Genomic DNA, 18,577 nt, shown 5'->3' with positions numbered 1-18,577 from the left:
TGCGCATTTCTTTCTTCTTTCCCAGACTACGCGAAAGGTGTGCCGAGTGGGTCACATCGAGTACAGTTTTCATCTGATTGGCTGAAAGGTACGAGTTGCCTGCTTCTGCCAGGAGAGTCTCAAAAATACACACAGACACACGTATTCAGAGGAAGTCGTACATGAAAGAGATACTAAACTCACTCCACATTTATTTTGTCATACCGCTTATCTCGCTTACTCCCATTCATAATAATAAAAGTGAACATTCTTAGTATACTGTGTATATATACAGTTTTGGGAAAGTTTTGGGTTCCAGATGAAGTTTTAGCAGTATACAGTTCAGTAATGTACAGGTATGGTATAATTTCTCAATACAGTGCTACAAAATTTAAGCTGGTTCAGGGTATCCGTGCGGTCTTAAAATCTCTTAAATTTCAAAAACAAAAAGTTTTAAATTCACTAAAATATTGTGTTGTAGGTCTTAATTTTCCTATGTCCATTTAAAGCTTAATCGGGCCAACACCTATTCAATCAAACATTCCATCTCAATTAAAGTTTTAGCAAAATTTTATTTATCAGCTCTATCTACCAATATGGCTTGATTATCTTCCTTTCAATAATATGTATTTTTAATGTTTTAACTGGGCAATTAGAAAAAAAACTCTTAGCGTTTAGCCTTGTGTAAGTCTGAAATTTCATTCATAATAGTCTTGAAAAGGTCTTTAAAAATGTTAAATTTGACATGAAACCTGTAGAAACCATGTTGTGCTCATGTTTATCAGAAAGCATGTTATCTCAGATCTTTCTCAGATTACACAGTGCCACTATGTTAACCATTCATCCTGATAAAAAGTGGTAGTGAGCAGAGACTTCTTGATGGGTGCTTTGACCCAACTGCATAGGAATACACTAAAAACCACACATTTGCAAGTTAATAACAACAAACAATGTTTAAGCGCTCTCGCACAACAATTTTCGAGACTTATCATAAGCGTTTATCAACATTTATACCCAAGTGATTTTCAAAATGACTTCCTGAGGTTAGATGGCTCTTACTGAAAAGCAGATATACACAACTGTATTTGATTACTCATCTGACACTCACCCAAAAGGAGAAGTCACCTTCACGTTTTTTCTTTGTGTATTTATCGCATAAGTTTTTCCATTTCTGTTTAACTTCCTTCACAGCAGCACACAAACATCTGCTTAAAGGTTTGCTGGAAAGAAATATAAGCTGAAACTCACCATCAAATCCTGTTTACTGTAACTTTAGAAGCTCAAGGAACATGAACAAAAGCAGCAATCTCATTGGTCAACCAGTTCTTGATGCTTTGAATTAAAGTTAATAAAAAATAAGCTCTAAGTAAAAAATAAGCTCTCTTTTTTGTTTTAAACGACATATTTTCTTTTGTAGATTTTCGTATTGGTGTGTACACTCACTTTGGCGCCCTTTGTTTAGTTACAAGACGTTAAATGTTAGTGATAAATGTGTGCACGAAAATCATCCCAAGCCTTGAGTGTGGTAGAAATTAGTTCTATATACGTAGTTAAACACCAATCAAATTTCTCATATAAATGCAGTTAATGTTTTGTCAGGGCAATGACGTTTCAAAAAAATCCATTTTAACACTATGCTTTTGTTATTTTATTGCTATTTCTTCTGCATTTTGTTTGATTACCAACACCAGCATCTGCATTCACTACCAAAGTGGATTGCTGCTCTCAGCAGGAGCGACTGACCTTTCCTCAGTAACCTTTTTCAGTGTAACCTTTCCATCTGGATTCCAACTGCTTATACTCAATTTTCAGATTCATCAACCATCTGCTAATTGTAACTTGTTTAATCACAAGAAGCTTCTTCTGCTTTCTTTTCCTTTTAAAAGAAAATCCTAGTTATTGAAGTAGCTACAGTAGTTTGCAAAGGGATTGCTTACTAAGTCTCCATCCAGGAAAAGCAAAATATATATATATATATATATATGTCCAGACCATCCCATAAAAAGCATTTGACCTTTTGACCAGCCTCTGAGTGGGTAGATTTCTTCATCCTGGCTATTTGAAACTCTATTTCGGATCTGTGTGTGCCAGTCGAATTCTTTAAACCCAAAATAAAAGCTGCATCTTGGCAGCGTAAACATTTTAACACCTAAAGCCTTTGCTTATGACTCTGTACCACAATATGATGAGGGAATAAAATCCCCTCAGAAGCTCTCCAGAAATAAACCGCTGGAAGACGGCAGTAACCAGCGGGTGTGTGTACTTTATGCAGATTTCAGGAGGCTAATGTTGTGTGGAACTAAGACTCATTATCTGTTTGTGGGTTTTCTGGCTCCTCATTAAACTGGAGAAGATGCCGTGGCGGAATCAGATGGTTGTGTGGAATCAGGCATGTTGTCAGGAGGACTTTCCCTAGTGGCTGAAGTCACCCATCCATTGTCCGTTTCACAGCCCACACATTTACTACGAAATACTGATGATTCAACAGTATGAGCAAAAGCATCAGTACTGAGCTCTTCTTTTATTATTTGGTTGCTAGTGTAATCTGATTTTCCATGTTAGCCATGAAAATGCTTTTATTACTAAGGCCAGATTAAAACAAATTAACAGGAGAATATTTAAAGTCTGAAAACAAAATTTTGTTTGTAGTAGACCTTTGTGGCAACACAGTGGGGCAGTAGGTAGTGCTGTCACCTCACAGCAAGAAGGTTGCTGGTTCCAGCCTCGGCTGGGTTAGTTGGCGTTTCTGTGTGGAGTTTGCATGTTCTCCCTGCATTCGCGTAGGTTTCCTCCAGGTGCTTCAGTTTCCCCCACAGTCCAAAGACATGCGGTACAGGTGAATTAAGCTAAATTGTCCTTAGTGTATGAGTATGAACGAGTGTGTCCCAGATATGAGAATGTATCCCAGAGATGGGTTGCAGCTGGAAGAGCATCCGCTGCGCAAAACAAATGCTGGATAAGTTGGTGATTCATTCCGCTGGGGCAACCCTAGATTAATAAAGGGACTAAGCCGAAAAGAAAATGAATGAATGGACCTTTTGTCATTTTCTGTAAATTAAATATACTTATTTGTAAGTAATCTCCCCCGGAGGAGCTGGAGGAAGTGTCTGGGGAGAGGGAAGTCTGTTCTCTCCTAAGGCTGCTGCCCCCACGGGGGAAAATGAATGAATGCTGTTCCAGCCGCAACCCAGTACTGGGAAACACTGATACAATTCAATTCACCTATACTGTGGGGGAAACCCGAGCACCTGGAGGAAACCCAGGCAAATACGGGGACAACCTGAAAACTCCACACGGAAATGCCCACTGGCCCAGCCGAGACTGAAACCAGTCACCTTCTTGCTGTGAGGCGACATTACTAACCACTGAGCCACCATGACACCCACTCTGAAAAAAAATGTTTAAGTTAAATTTACATTTTGGTTCTCTGTATTTGGTGTTTTTAGTAAAAGATAACTTAATTTGTGTTTTATTCTTATAAAGTACTGATGATAACATGTCTTAAAATGTTACAAATCAGTATATTTATTTGCGGAAAATGATAAAAGGTCCATTCATTTATTTTATTTTCGGCTTAGTCCCTTTTTTAATCTTAGGTTGCCACAGCGGAATGAACCGCCAACTTATCCAGCACATGTTTTAAACAGCGTATGCCCTTCCAGCTGCAACCCATCTCTGGGAAACACCCATACTCACTCATTCACACTCACTATGGACTATTTAGCCTACCCAATTCACCTTTGGACTGATTGTATTTCTTGAAAAGTAATGCTTCAATTAATGATCTGCCAGATAAAACCTAATAATTCCAAGCAAAAATGCCTTTTTTAGAATTGGAAGGTTCTATCTGCATTTGCCCTGTTTGTTTTACCCCAATTTTCAAATTTAAGATCATTTTGATAACTTACAATTAGACTACATTTAGGGTCTCTGTCATGTTAATTAAAGAGAAATGTTACACACATATTGTTGCTATATGAAATGCAAAAACGTTAAAGCTCAGTATCTTAAAATTATTTAGAACGCAGATAAAACCTTATAATTCCAAGGCAATGAAATATCTAACACAGTACAATTTTTCTTTCTCATTACTTCAGCATGTATAACTTTATTTATTTTTCATGGATCATAGTTAAGCCTAAAGTGTCTTCTTTCCAATGAAATCTAATGTTTATTTGTTTGTAGCTTACTGGGTCAAGTATTCTTACTACAGGTTAACTGCCAAGCAGAACTATTAAATATAAAAAATAAATATATAAATAGATAGATAGATATATATATATATATATATATATATATATATATATATATATATATATATATATATATATATATATATATATATATATACAGTATATATATATATGATAGAATGACTCTTGAATATGAATATTTTTTCATATTGTTTTTTAAATTTGTTTTACGTTTTAATTTTACAAACAATTGTACTAAATTATGGTTAAATGAGGGATTTCATTTGCTGGTTAACAACTACTGTAACATCATCTCTTTAACATTTTGTGAAGGACTATCAGTTCTTTTACACCTGTAGAAACATCATAGCCTTCCTCCCTAGCCAGATCGAACCTAAAAAAAAAAAAGAAAGTGAAGCTTTGGATGGTTCTCTCTATGGATTTAATTTAGAGTACAAAAACAAACTTTCCAAGCACTTCAGTGAATCCTCGGTGTCTGGTCTCAGCAGGAAGCCTCTCCTGCCCAGAAATGATTAATAAAGTAATCAATACAATTTTTTTTAACTAGCGTGGAGAAAAAATCAAGGCAAATGCAAATGAACGTCTGCCGCGGACTTGCTGTGAGATTATGGCTGAATTTGGAATAAAATAACTTTTTGAACATGGAAAAGAGACGACAGTGGGAGTTAATGTGTGGGGAGATCTGAAAATGGGCAGCAGAAATCAGCAGCAAACCTAATATTCTTTCTTTTATTACTATGCCATCAATCCAGTCCACAGGTTTTATTTTAAGTGTTTTGTGTCCTTATAGAGAGCTGCCACACTCGCCTCGAAACCTACAGGCCAGCTTGAACGCCAACGACAGCCGTAGTGTGGACCTGTCCTGGATGAGACCCTTTGATGGAAACAGCCCACTGCTGCATTATGTGGTTGAGCTCTCAGAGAACAGTAAGATATATACACACACACAGATACTCACACACTCCTTCATGCGTCACTGTCTGCATACAGCAACGTCAAGTAATTAACCAGTTGTGCTGCATTTTAAAATGGTAGTTTGGTAGTAAACTTCATCCAACCCATATCAAAAAGACATAATGTTCCTAGCAGTGCCTGTTTCAGCAGCCTTGATTTCAGAAGTGCCTAACATTATCCAACGCATATCATAAAGGTATTATAACGTTTAGCAAGATCAGTTTGTCAGGGTTTACACTTTTTAACACTTTCTATGTAACGGTAATTTGATGATGTAGGCTGAACTAAGGCACTTTTTTAACAGCCTTGATTTCGGAAGTGCTTTTTCCAGTTATTTTTCTCAGAGGGATTTTAAAAGTCTTCATAAAAGAGTTGTATGAGCCACAACCCCAACCAAAGATCTGTGAGTAGAATTACAACACTGCTAAGTAACATATGCAAGGGGGGAAATGTTTGTTTATTTATTTAGTTATTTTTTTTACAAGACTGTGAACCTGAAGCTTTGTGTGTAAGACATAAACAAGGGGCTTTGAAGTTTTTAGTTGCCATAGACCCCACTATAACCAGCATTTGTTTGTAAAAGATGTCTAATAGCTGTCTAATAGACATCTAAACATAGTCGTTTTGGCTAAAACCAGGCTAAATTTGGGCTGTCAGTGAAAATGTAATAGACGTCTAGGAATGGGCCAAAACTAGACTACTCGTCTAATAAATAGAAATGAATGACTACACATGTAAAGTCTGTCTATTTTACGGTTAGTCTAGTTTGGGCTATTCTTAGATGTCCATTAGATTTTCACTTACAGCCCAAGTTAAGCCTTGTTTCAGCCGAGCTGGCTACGTTATCTTTTTTTGTGTTTATTATTTTGTGGCAAGGTTTTAATCCATTGTTTATCTGTTAGTTTATTTTATATATATGGTTTTATTCATCTTAAAATGTTTGAGCATTTATTTTTATTTAGTTTTTATATAAAAAAAAATTTACCAATTATTTTTCATTTATTTATTTTCTATTTCCTGATGCTTTTTCTCTAAACATTTCTGCTCCCTGATATACATGTATATATATGTGTAACTCTCACAGGCTTACAGAACTTTCTATAAACATCTCTGTAAATCCCAGAGATGTTTTTTTGTAAAATTCCAAGTAGATCAGCAGTTACTAAAATACTCTAAACAGCCATGCTATGTTTAAAGTCACTTAAAATTCCAGTTTAAATCTCAGCAGAGCATCTTGCCCACATCTGCATCCTTAAATGCTTTCGGTTGCTGTCATGCGATTAGCTGATCAGGTATTGTTGAACATGTGAATTGATATTAGTGTAAATCATGGGTTCTCAAAATCTCAATTCAAAGTCCAGAAAATTAGGTTATAACAAAACTTGTTTTTAATAAACATACACTTACATAACTCAACTACTCTTTTATTTAACTTTTTTCCTGATACTGGCATCTTCACCCATTTAAATGCTCAATGTGGTTAGGAGTGTCACCCGATTATGGCGAATGTTATAAGTTGACTGGATGTCAATACAGTGTCACAAGGGAAAATTTTAAATATAACCTTCGGTTTTATTTTGGACCATCACAATAGAAATCACAAAATCTAAACAAACATTACAATGAAACTAACAAGTTTACAGGTTTAAAATATGTTTATCAAAGTAGTAAATCCACACTTTTAATTCCTTACACACAATTAGTGCTCCAAAAATGTGAAATGGTTGTGGGTCCCGACTGAATTGTCTACAGGTCTGGATCTGAACTGGAGTCTGGACTTCGAGAAGCCCTGGTGTATACTGTTTAGTGCTGGAATTCTGTGCAAAAGCTTGAATTTGAATTGTGTTTAAGGTTTGAAAAGTGCTTTGATTTTGGATAGTGCTTGAAACTGCTTGAAAATAATGATTTATCTTACTAAATGGGCAAAAATAATTATTTAAATAAAATAAATATGTTTGCTTTTGCATAAAGTGAAAAGGCTGGAGTCTGCGGATGTGTCTTTTTTTTAGCTTTTTTTTCAGCATTACGCTCAGAGCAAACATGTCATCAAAATTTTCCTTAGAATACTATACTTTATAATAGAATACTATAGCAAATGGCATCTGATATAATGTGATGAAGTATATGTACAGTTGTAGTCAGAATTATTAGCCCCCCTCTGAATTTTTTTCTTTTTTAAATATTTTCCAAATGATGTTTACCAGAGCAAGGGAACTTTCACAGTATGTCTGATAATATTTTTTCTTTTGGAGAAAGTCTTATTTGCTTTGTTTTTTTTTTTTTTTTTTTTTGGCTACATTAAAAGCAGTTTTAATTTTTTTTTAAATCCATTTTAAGGTCAAAATTACTAGCCTCTAAGCTATTTTTTTTCCGATAGTCTACAGATCAAACTGTCATTATACAATAACTTTCCTAATTACCCTAAACTGCCTAGTTAACCTAATTAACCTAATTAAGCCTTTAAATGTCACTTTAAGCTGTACAGAAATAAATTGAAAAATATCTAGTCAAATATTATTTACTGTCATTATGACAAAGATAAAATAAATTAGTTATTAGAAATGAGTTATTAAAACTATTATGTTTAGAAATGTGTTGAAAAAAATCTCTCCGTTAAACAGAAATTGGAGGAAATAATTCTGACTTCAACTGTATGTAAATATGTAATTTGCCCTGGTTTTAAAATGCATTTAACATGTCTAGAGTTACAAATGAAGTTTTTTTATTTACTTCAAGTGTTATGTCAAGGAAAACATGAATGTTCAATGTCTTCAATGAGTCTTTCCTCAATTAAACATCTTTATTTTTTTTACTCATCCAAAAAATGCTTTAAAAGTGCTTAAATTTGACTTGAAAAAAATTTGAAAAAAAAAATCACCTTGACACCATTTGATCAAAAGACATCCAAAGCCAAAAAAGGCTCAGTCAAAAGAATATAGTTCAGAAATCAAATAATTTTAAAGTGTGAATAAGGTGCCTAAACAATTTTTGGGGCCACTGTAGAACCATTGGCTCAGCGACAGAATTTGAAAGTGAATCCCACTTGAGCCGAACAGCAGTGCGAAGGGATCTACTGTGCTCAGAGCCCCATTCACAACCACCCATAATGCATGTGAATGTTCAGCCAGTGCGAAAGCAAGAGTACAGCCGCTCTCTGTCTCCACATTGCATCCTACATGTACCAGTTGATCTCAGTTAGTGTCACCCGCCGGTGTAAAAAGCTCTAGTATTACAGCACTAAGGAGGAATAAAACACACAACTAGATTGATCTTCTGGGACTGGAAGAGGACAGTGAGGAATGTGCTGAAGTGAAGGTGAAGATTACCGGTGCAGGTTGTAATAGGCCCTGGAAGTCCCATTAGAAACACCTTTCAGAGAAAGTGAGAAAAACCTGCTCTTGCTAAGACTAAAATGTATTTTCTGAGCAGAGACTCTGATTTCAGGTGCAATCAGTAATTTTCTTGGCCATTTAGAGAGTCTTACAGGGGAAGAAACAAGTCAAGGTTTTGTTTAAAGTGTATAAAATGGTGGCTTTGATATCTTGATGCTGTTTGAAGCCTGTTGTATAATTTCTGAGGGTGGTCGTTAAGTGTCATTAAGTATTAATGGCCAGCTTGTATGCCAGACTCAAGCATGTTATGTAATTATGAGTGGAAGACTAATTTATGCTAAGAAAGAACTTGACAAGTATCATCGTGATTACGCTTGATTATGCACATTATGTAATTCTATATATGCCACCGTGTGTCTTTTAATAGATAGAAAAACAAGGTTTGGTAACACTGTATGATTATTTTCATTGTTAACATTTATAAATATTATTACAGTTTAGTTAAATAAGGATTATCGTAGGAAGGTTTTATGCAAACATGACTAATGGAAGCATTGTTCAGAGTTTATTTACATGGTTTTTAGTCATGTAAAAATTGGTGTGTATTACAGAAAGATGCTAACTTTAAATTCCTTTGTTTAATATAATGATATCCGTCAATCCATTATGATTGCATAGATACTACTGTACAAGTCAAGGAAGGTCAAACACAACTGTTTTGATTTATTTTGGACATGTTGGGTGGTTAGACTCATATTCTCTTTGACTACCGTATATGACATATAAGACTGTTGAATTTGCTTTAAACACAATGACAAAGACTTGGTGTCGCACTTTGCTTGTTAAATCCCTTTGTATAGGCAATACAATTTTTAAAACACAATTTCGCTTCTTAAATAATTAAATTTAATTAAATGATTTATTAAATTTACTATACCTGTCACATAACCAGCGATCGCTCTCCAGAGATCGCTGGTTCTCACACGAACACTAGGACTACACTTCCGCCTTCTTCTGGACTACATATGCATGCATGCACTTCTCCCAGACACTCATGCCTGCTCACTCATCTAGCTTGATTACATTCGCACACCTGAGGACTTTCAGAGACTGATTAGAGACCCTACATAAACCACTCATTCACTCACCCAGGTTGCCGAGTCTTGTTAGCTGTATCAGTAACACTACAACGCGTTTTCCCTGTCCTGTTTCTCCATGTACCAACCTTAGCTTAGTTAGCTAATCCTTGTTATCCTGTTTAGCCGCCTGCCTTTTGACCTGTTGCCTGTTTATATGACTACGCTTCTGGACTGCCTGAATATACCCGTTTGCACCTGTTTGATCATTGCTTGCCTGACGCTGAATAAACCTGCATTGTGGATCTTACCTCCAGTTGTCTCTGTCACTCCCTCCCGTCGGTATAATACCATAATTTACTTTATTTGATCTGAGCATCTTGTCTGCTCCACAGCCTCACCACAGAATTGTGCACAGCTAATTAAAAGCCTGAGTGCTGATTAATTTTTTTGTGAAACATTAAACCCAGAAAATAGCCCGAGCTAGGATCTGTCCTCCATGGTAGGCTATAGCAGAAGACCATTATTTTATTAAATGAATAGAGGTTAAGTCACAAGCTGAGATTTGTTTAACCAATCAGAGAAAATAGGCATATTTGCATCGCCTGTGTGTGGATAATGGATTTCAAAGTCGTTTATCAGTTTTCCCAGAAAAAACTAAAATCAAGCCAAAATCCCGTTTTCTGTTTTTTACGAAAAATGGACAACAGACATACATGGAGCCATACCCTACTGAAAAAAATAGGTTAAGCTAAACAGCTAAGGCCAGGCTGTAAATGGCTGGAAACCAGCCTGCAAATGGGCAAACCAGGCTGATCAACCTGCTAAAACCTGCCAACCAGCCTAGGCTGATTTAAGCTTTTTTAGCAAGGTAAGCATGCATAACATCTTATACAATGTTTATTCATGACATGGCATGTGGGGCGTGTCGTGGATGGGGTTGGGTGGTGGTGTATCACCCATATTGCCCATGCCTAAATTCAACACTGGCCCCATTCAATTAAAATGTTCTATACTATCTGCAGATACAGGAAGGGTGTATTACAGAGATATCCTAACTTGAAAACAAATCTTGACAAAACCTTAAACCTAACTTCAGGCACACCCGACAGCAGTCCTAATTTCAAAATTTGAAAGCTGACATAAAAATAACTTGCATTGTCCAATGTACCATTATGTTTACTGATGACTAAAAGTTAAGCACAAAAATGTTTACCTAAAGAGAGGCCATTTGAGGGCCCTGGAGATGGGTGTTTTCCTTGACAAAACGATTAAAACTCTTCACCAGTAACTCTAGACTGCTGTGCAACATGATATTGCAGTGCAGGTAGCACAGGAGCAGCTAGCATTACTGGGACAAACAAGTGTCACAGAACATTTCCTGTTATAATGCCGGTGACTTTTTTGTTGTTGTTTATTTGTTTCAACAGTTTTGTTTATCTATTTTGTTTAGGCTAACTCACAAGCAGCTTGCACAGTGTTGGTTGTTCGGTAACTAGGAGAGACAGAAACAGACCTAGGAGTCGATTGTCGATCTTGGTTACACAATTTTAGATTTCCTAACTAGATATAAGATATGATTTTGTAAGATAGCACAAGAATCCAAATTAAGTTAAAATTAGCTTCTGTAGTAATTGGGTAACACTTTATTTTAAGTATTAGTAGACTGCCTGCTTACTACCTGTTGATACTGCTCCTTTATCATACATTTAACTGACTATTAGAAACTTTGGGAGTACATGCCAACTTACACTAAACCTAACCCCAACCTTACAGTCTAATTATGATCTAATGGGAATTAGGTGCAATTTAATTTGAACGGAGTATCAAAATAAAGTGTGATCAGAAATAAAATTTTTCACATCTCAGGTAAAGATCTAAGAATAGAAACGCCCTGTAATACTGTATGTCCCTAGAAGAGCAAAACATGTAAAACTACAGTTAAGTGAATATTTGAACAAACAGCAAAGTTTTAGGTATGCCCAATGAAGAAATGGCCGTAAGTGGCCTAGTGTGATGAAACAATGATAGTAAACAATCAAATACAATGTGCACTTTTTTGGGGGGAAGGAATCTCCTCATCCATCACCAGTGTGCAGCATCCACCTGGATAATGTGATGGCAGCCATATTGCACCAGACCGCACACCACACACCAGCTGATTGGTGGAGAGGAGACAGAGTGATAAAGCCAATTATGATATGGGGATGTTTAGGAGGTCATGATGGACAGAGGCCAGTGGGCAAATTTGGCCAGGGTGCCAGGGGATAAACCCCTACTAATTTTGAAGGTCATCCTGGGATTTTTAACGACCACAGAGAGTCAGGACCTCAGTTTAACATCTCATCCCAAAAAAGACGGATTAAGTGGATTTTTAATTTTTAAAATGTAGCATTTGTATTCTGTGCTGCCTGATCTCGCGAGAAAATGTAAGTATTTTACGTTTTGGCAGTTTAGTGGCTAATTCATACGAATTAGTACGAGTTAAGTCATAAGAAAATGTACGAATTTAAAAAGGAGGCGTGGCACCTAACCCCACCCCTAAACCCAACCGTCATTGGGGGATACGCAAATCGTACTAAAATGTACGAATTAGATTGTACGAATTTGTACGAATTAGCCACTAAATGAAAAAGTTACGAATTGCCGTGAGATTGTGTTGATTCTGTGTGAATGTATTTTTCTGTGTGTAGTTTGCATCATTATTAAGGTACAATACAGTATATGCTGGGTTTGATCTTTGATATGGCTCACTTACTTCATTAGTTCTTAATAAGAACTGAATAATGATCAATAGAGGTCAAAGCAACATAAAGTTTAAAGAGTTGACAGCCTGCATTCAAATTTACAGTAAATACCATAAAAAAAATTTGTGTGGACAAAATACGACAAAACTGATGATTGGTATTTAGCCCTCTCACATCTCACGCTTTTTTTCTTCACCAAAGCTTTGTTATGTTCTACAATTTGATTTAAACCACAGATGACAGAAGGGGTTGTGTTTATTCCTGCTTCATAAAAACATGCTCTTGATGTGTTGTCATGTCCACTTTTTCAAAGCATCTTTGGGCTCGTTGTTTCATCAATCCATCAAGTTTGGGCAGACTCAGATATTTTGCAGTATTTTGGTATTATTTTGTCAAGGTTTTTGAGAGAAAGAGGCGATGAGGACTCATGAGGAGATGAGGACACAGTTGCAACAGCCAGTGGATTTTAATCAACAAAAAGGAAAACAAAAACATGACTTGACTTGGGTTCAACTCAACTGAACTCAGCAAGACAAGACTAGACAGCGACAAGTACTGACATGAAATAACGACACCCGTAATGACAATGAACCAGTTCAAGACAGAGACCTCAGGGAGCATATAATGTGCTTTGGATAAAAGTGTCTGCTAATTGAATAAATGTAAATGCAATGTACATGTAACATGCAAGGGCAGCTGGTCTGAATAACTAATAATAGAGTAATAGAATAATAGAGGAATTTGGGGTGCATTTCCCAAGCAATGACATAACTCGCAGCTGAATTATTATAACACGATGCATTGTTCGGAAAAAGAACAATGTAGTGAAAAGTGTTTTACCAAACCGCTTGGTTGCACATCCATCGTTTGAACCACGATAGTTATAACACAAACCATCCATAATGACGCTCTCAATGGGATGAAAAAGGGGATACTTTACAGAAAAAAAACATAAGTTTTTGTGCAAGTTATTTTGTTTTACATGCACACGCATTAAAAAAATCCAAATTAGTTTTGGTAAAAACATGCACTTTTTTCCCTGATTAATTGAAATATATGTAAATGACACATAGGTTTCTTTTACAAATATTATGGAGAATATTCCATATAAAATCACTAAGCTAACACATATTATAATCTCATATATAAATCATATAAATCGTTAATGGTTGTAGGTCTAATTTACAGTAGGTTATTTGTTAAGAAATGAAAAAAAATCCTACTTAATAATAATAATTATTATTATTATTTTTTTAATTCATAAATTCATACATTCATTTATTCATTTTCTTTTCGGCTTAGTCCCTTTATTAATCCGGGGTCGCCACAGCGGAATGAACCACCAACTTATCCAGCACGTTTTTATGCAGCGGATGGCCTTCCAGCCACAACCCATCTCTGGGAAATATTATTCCTTTTTTTTACAATTTGACACATTCAAACCACTGCAGAAATGTTATAACCAACAAGCTCATGTCATATAGGTCTACAGATTTTTGTTTGTTTGTTTGTTTGTTTTGAGACATAATGAAAATTCCGCTTTTAAATAATAGGTCAGCTATAGCTTTCGTCATGAGCGATGGCTGCGTTCAAAATAAATGTGAACGCAATTGTCAATATGAAGATGGCTAAAACTGAACTGTAAAAATACTTTGAAAGCAAATTACACCTAAGACAGATGACTTTAATGTTTGTTTGTTTTAATCATTCCTGGTTTAAATGTTAGAATTCTCTACATTAATAGGGCATAGGGGGGATAATTGGAAATAAAACACATCCAGGAACTATGGATTTGAGAAATTCTAAATCAACAAACTATGTCTGTAACGATGGGACTTGTGACCTTAGTTAGATAACAATAGTTTTCTGAAATGCACCCCTGAATGTTGTCTTGGTTTGAAAACTTATTTTTACTTTTGTTAAGTATGCTATTTAATGTTTTCTTAATTAAGACAAGAACATTATTTATTTATTATATTATTATTTTATTTATTATTTATTATATTATATTTTTCCACCTATTAATTTGTGCTTTATTTTTAGTTTATTATTATTATTTTTTTATTGATTAAATTCATACCTTGAATTAAAGAAGATACTAAAAGCTCATTCAGAGAAATAATAGTTTATACTACATGAAATCATAAAATCTGGCATATTCAGAAGAAACATTTGTTGTCAGTAAAATACTCTGTTTAGGGATCAAGCAAGTGATTTGATTACATAAATGTACTTGTTATGCTGAATAATAATAATTTATATAAAATAATCATAATTTAATCCATTTTTTTATTTATTTTGACCACATTATTTTAAAACATGAAAGTAGACAATTTTCTTATGTTTTCTTATGTCATGTATATAAAATATCTATGCATGTTTCATTTTATGTGAACACTAAATCCAAAGTAACTGTTCATTTCAACATTTTAGTGTACACATTTTAGCAGTTCTTACTTTGCCAATTAATTAAACTCACAACCTTACAATGCAAGTGCCACATTCTTCTATTTGAGCTGCTACAGGACAGTTGAAAAGATATTTAAAATGTTATTTTTACTTCTGTACTGTTTCGATATAATATAATATAATATAATATAATATAATATAATTTCTTATACATTCTGCTTCTCTCTTGTGTATCAGATTCTCCGTGGAGAGTGTATTTGTCTGACGTAGACCCCTCTGGGACGGGAGCGATGGTGAAGGGCCTCACACCTGCCCGGTCATACCAGTTCAGGGTCTGTGCTGTCAATCAGGTGGGCAGGGGCCAGTACAGCACCGAAACCAACAGGTAGGAGGCCACATTTGTCAACAGCTGCTTATTCACATGTTGTCCACCCTTCATTGCAGTTTTCCGTGTTTTCTTTTTTTTTTTACACTCAAGCTTGGTCAACAACAGGCTTGTTATGTCCCATCACACTCTGTTCTGCTGCCGCCCCTCAGGAATGTCATAGTTTAAGTGTGTTTTCTGTCACTGATCCTCCACCCACAGTTGTCAGTGTGTCCTGCTGTGGCCGAAATCACAGCACTGTTGGGTTCTCTCAGTGTCAGGCCTCTGCTCTCACCTCTCGCTCTAATCAGACTCGGAGCTGTTGGTTTTCACGGGCCTGCAGCTGTGGGCGACGGACGCCACTTTCACATTCGCTCCTCTGAGGTTCATCTGCTAAAACGTGGTAAAACAGGCCTTTTCTGTTAGACTGAGGTGTCGAGTATCACATCTTTTAATCGCAAAGTCTCACTTTAGAATTAATCATGTTTTAGTTGAGTGTTGAGGAGTAAAAAAGAAGCTAAAAGTGTGTGTGAATCAGAAGACTTTTTTTAGTATGATTACGTATTTCTTACTGAAACTAAATATTGTGTTGGGGGTATTCACACAGGGCTTCAGCATCAATACTTGATGGAGAGCGTGTCTCAAGCGTCAGCCAATGAAATTAGTCCGCAATCGGCTACTGTCTAAGCTGGATATTTGCATAAAGTGATCTGATTGGCTGACGCATCGGTTAGCGCTTGAAAACTTGAAAGTTTACCAACTTCTGCAGCAAGCAACGCCACTGAAGCGGCGCCGACGGATCCACAATGTAGTTCGGCAATGTTTGAAGTAAATGGAAAGAACATGAGAGAACATGCAAACTCCAAACCGAAACGCCAACTGGCCCAGCCGGGACTCAAACCAGCAAACTTCCTGCTGTGAGGTGATAATACTAACCACTGAGCCACCTTGCCACCTGAGAAAGTGATTATATTTTAATAAAAGACTACCAAAGAAAACATTTTTTTTTAGTAGATTAACCTGCATAATTAATTGTTCATGTAAAGACTAATAATGTTTTCCTTATTCCTTTCCTTTTTTTTCTCCTAACCTCAGTCATAAATCTTCACATCAACACTTAAATATACCAAACTGCAGTTTATATATATATGTATTCTAAAGGCTTTTACAGAAGAATATGTTCATACATAAATTCCTTGATTATATACACCATTTCAGTGTTTCTCAACCTCGTTGCTGGGGGACCACCAACACTGTATGTGTTGGATGTCTCCTTTGTCACATCAGTTACAGGTCTTCAAGTCTATGCTAATGAGCTGATGATCTGAATCAGGTGTGTTTGGTTAAGGATACATGAAAAATGTGCAGTGCTGGTGGTCTTCCAAGAAGATGGATGAGAAACACTGCACTATTTTATTCTACCAAATATTTAGTTTTTTTTAAAAAAGTCTGCCGTTTTAAAAAAAAAGAATCCTAAAATCCCCTTGGTAAAAACTATAACTCTAATAGGTTAAAAAAAAACAACATGGTCAAGACAACTGCTGCAGTTCAAACCAAGCATCAGAATATTTCAGAAACTGCTGATTTACTGGGATTTCATGCACAACCATCTCTAGAGTTCGAAAAAGAGAAAATTCATGGTCTGAAAAAGAGAAAATAACTAGTGAGCAGCAGTTCTGTGGCCGCTGACTGGTTCAAGCTGATAGAAATGAAACAGTACCTCAAATAACCACTCGTTACAACCAAGTTATACAGAAAAGCATCTCTGATGCTTTGACATGTCCAACCTTAAGGCAGATGGGCTACAGCAGCAGAAGCCCACACTGGGTGCCACTCAAGTCAGCTAAGAACAGGAAACTGATGCTACAATTCACACAGGCTCACCAAAACCAAGACAATAGAAGATTGGAAAACGTTGCCTAGTCTGATGAGTCTCTATTTCTGCTGCGACATTTGAATGGTAAGGTCAGAATTTGGCGTCAACAACATGAAAACATGGATCCATCCTGTCTTGTATTAATGGTGCAGGCTGGTGGTGGTGGTGTAATGGTGTGGGGAATATTTTCTTGGCACATTTTGGGTCCATTAGTAACAATTGAGCATTTTGTCAATGCCACAGCCTACCTGAGTGTCGTTGCTGAACATGTCCATCTTTTTATGACCACAGTGTACCTATCTTCTGATGGCTACGTCCAGCAGGATAATGTACCATGTCATAAAGTGCGAATCGTCACAGACTAGTTTCTGACCTGAACATGACAATGAGTTCGCTGTAATCAAATATCCTCCAGTCACCAGATCTCAATCCATCAGAGCATCTTTGGGATGCGGTGGAACAAGAGATTCACATCATTGATGCGCAGCTGACTAATCTGCGGCTACTGTGTGATATGATCATGACAATATGGACCAAAATCTCTGAGGAATATTTCCAATATCTTGTTGAATCTATGCCACAATGGATTAAGGCAGGTCTGAAGTCAAAAGGGGCTCCAACCAAGTACTAGTAAGGTGTACCTAATAAAGTGGCCAGTGAGTGTATATGAAAACTATGAAAATGTTTGCAGTTCTTAATGTCATCAATTAACTGAGGAGGTATGTTGATTAACTATTAGTTATTTGTCTTAAGCCATCTCTATGTTATATTAGCCAAATGCAACACTGAACTAGCGGTTGAAAGCAATGAAAAGTTGAAAAGACTTTTCACCTTTAATGGAAGGATCAAGGTAGCCGTCTTTGCATCCGAAAAAAAAGACTTCCTTTTACGCTCGCGTAAATAATGAAAGCGTTTTAGTAAATGCAAAGAGCTGTTAATGAGCAAGCGATTTAAAGGAAAGCGTGCAATCAGCGGGATACGTGGAGCTGTAATATCATCTCTCTGCAGACTTCACATCTTTTCTCTCCCAGCACTGATTTTTTGCACCTGCTCTTCCAAAATAGTGTCGTGTGTTGCATGCCTCTCCAGGCAAAGTGAATATTGAAATTGAACTTTCTGACTTTTTATCCCACTCTGTAAATGTAATATTTGTTAGTTTGTCTTTGAAAAATATTCATGGCATTTGGGTTAATGTGGAGCGCAGTCTGACGAGGGAACACATTAAACTTTAAAGACCTACTGTAGGTTCTTAACTCTGCTTTAACCTCAATTAATGCCGGACTGTTTCAGGCGTGCCGGTATTACACATTTAAAGGCTTTATTTGATGAATTATATTCAAGTGCAGGCAGCTAAAAGCATTTCATTCCTGCTGTTTTGATATCATGTCATCGTGGGTAGGTTTAATCATGACTTTATTATTGCTATGGTTTTGTTTTGTTCTTTAGCCTACATTATTATATTTATATTAGTGTATTATGTGCAAAATAAAACAATTAAATTGCAATAAAACTACAGTAAAAACAGAAACACTTTCTGATACTGACTTGCGGCTGGAATGACATCTGCTATATAAAACATGTGCCAGAGTAGTTGGCGGTTCATTCAGCTGTGGTGACCCCTGATAA

The 18,577-nt window shown here is 36.2% G+C and overlaps 1 protein-coding gene across 6 annotated transcripts in view; it reads left to right on the top strand.

The window, feature by feature from the left end:
• The window catches only part of sdk1a (sidekick cell adhesion molecule 1a), a 534,220-nt gene that overhangs the window by 371,846 nt on the left and 143,797 nt on the right, over positions 1 to 18,577 (top strand). For all 6 annotated transcript variants that reach the window (XR_015481051.1, XR_015481050.1, XM_087244896.1 and 3 more), the window contains 2 exons: positions 4,984 to 5,120; positions 14,949 to 15,096. Coding sequence is in view for 4 of the 6 variants with exons in the window: in XM_087244896.1 (XP_087101022.1) it covers positions 4,984 to 5,120; positions 14,949 to 15,096 (285 nt within the window). In the remaining 2 variants the exon portion in view is untranslated. The remainder of the gene's footprint in view (positions 1 to 4,983; positions 5,121 to 14,948; positions 15,097 to 18,577) is intronic.

The sequence above is a fragment of the Danio rerio genome, chromosome 3, assembly GCF_052040795.2.
Source record: "Danio rerio strain M-AB ecotype USA chromosome 3, GRCz13ab, whole genome shotgun sequence".
NCBI lineage: Eukaryota > Metazoa > Chordata > Actinopteri > Cypriniformes > Danionidae > Danio > Danio rerio.
This window is presented reverse-complemented; position numbering and strand designations above follow the sequence as displayed.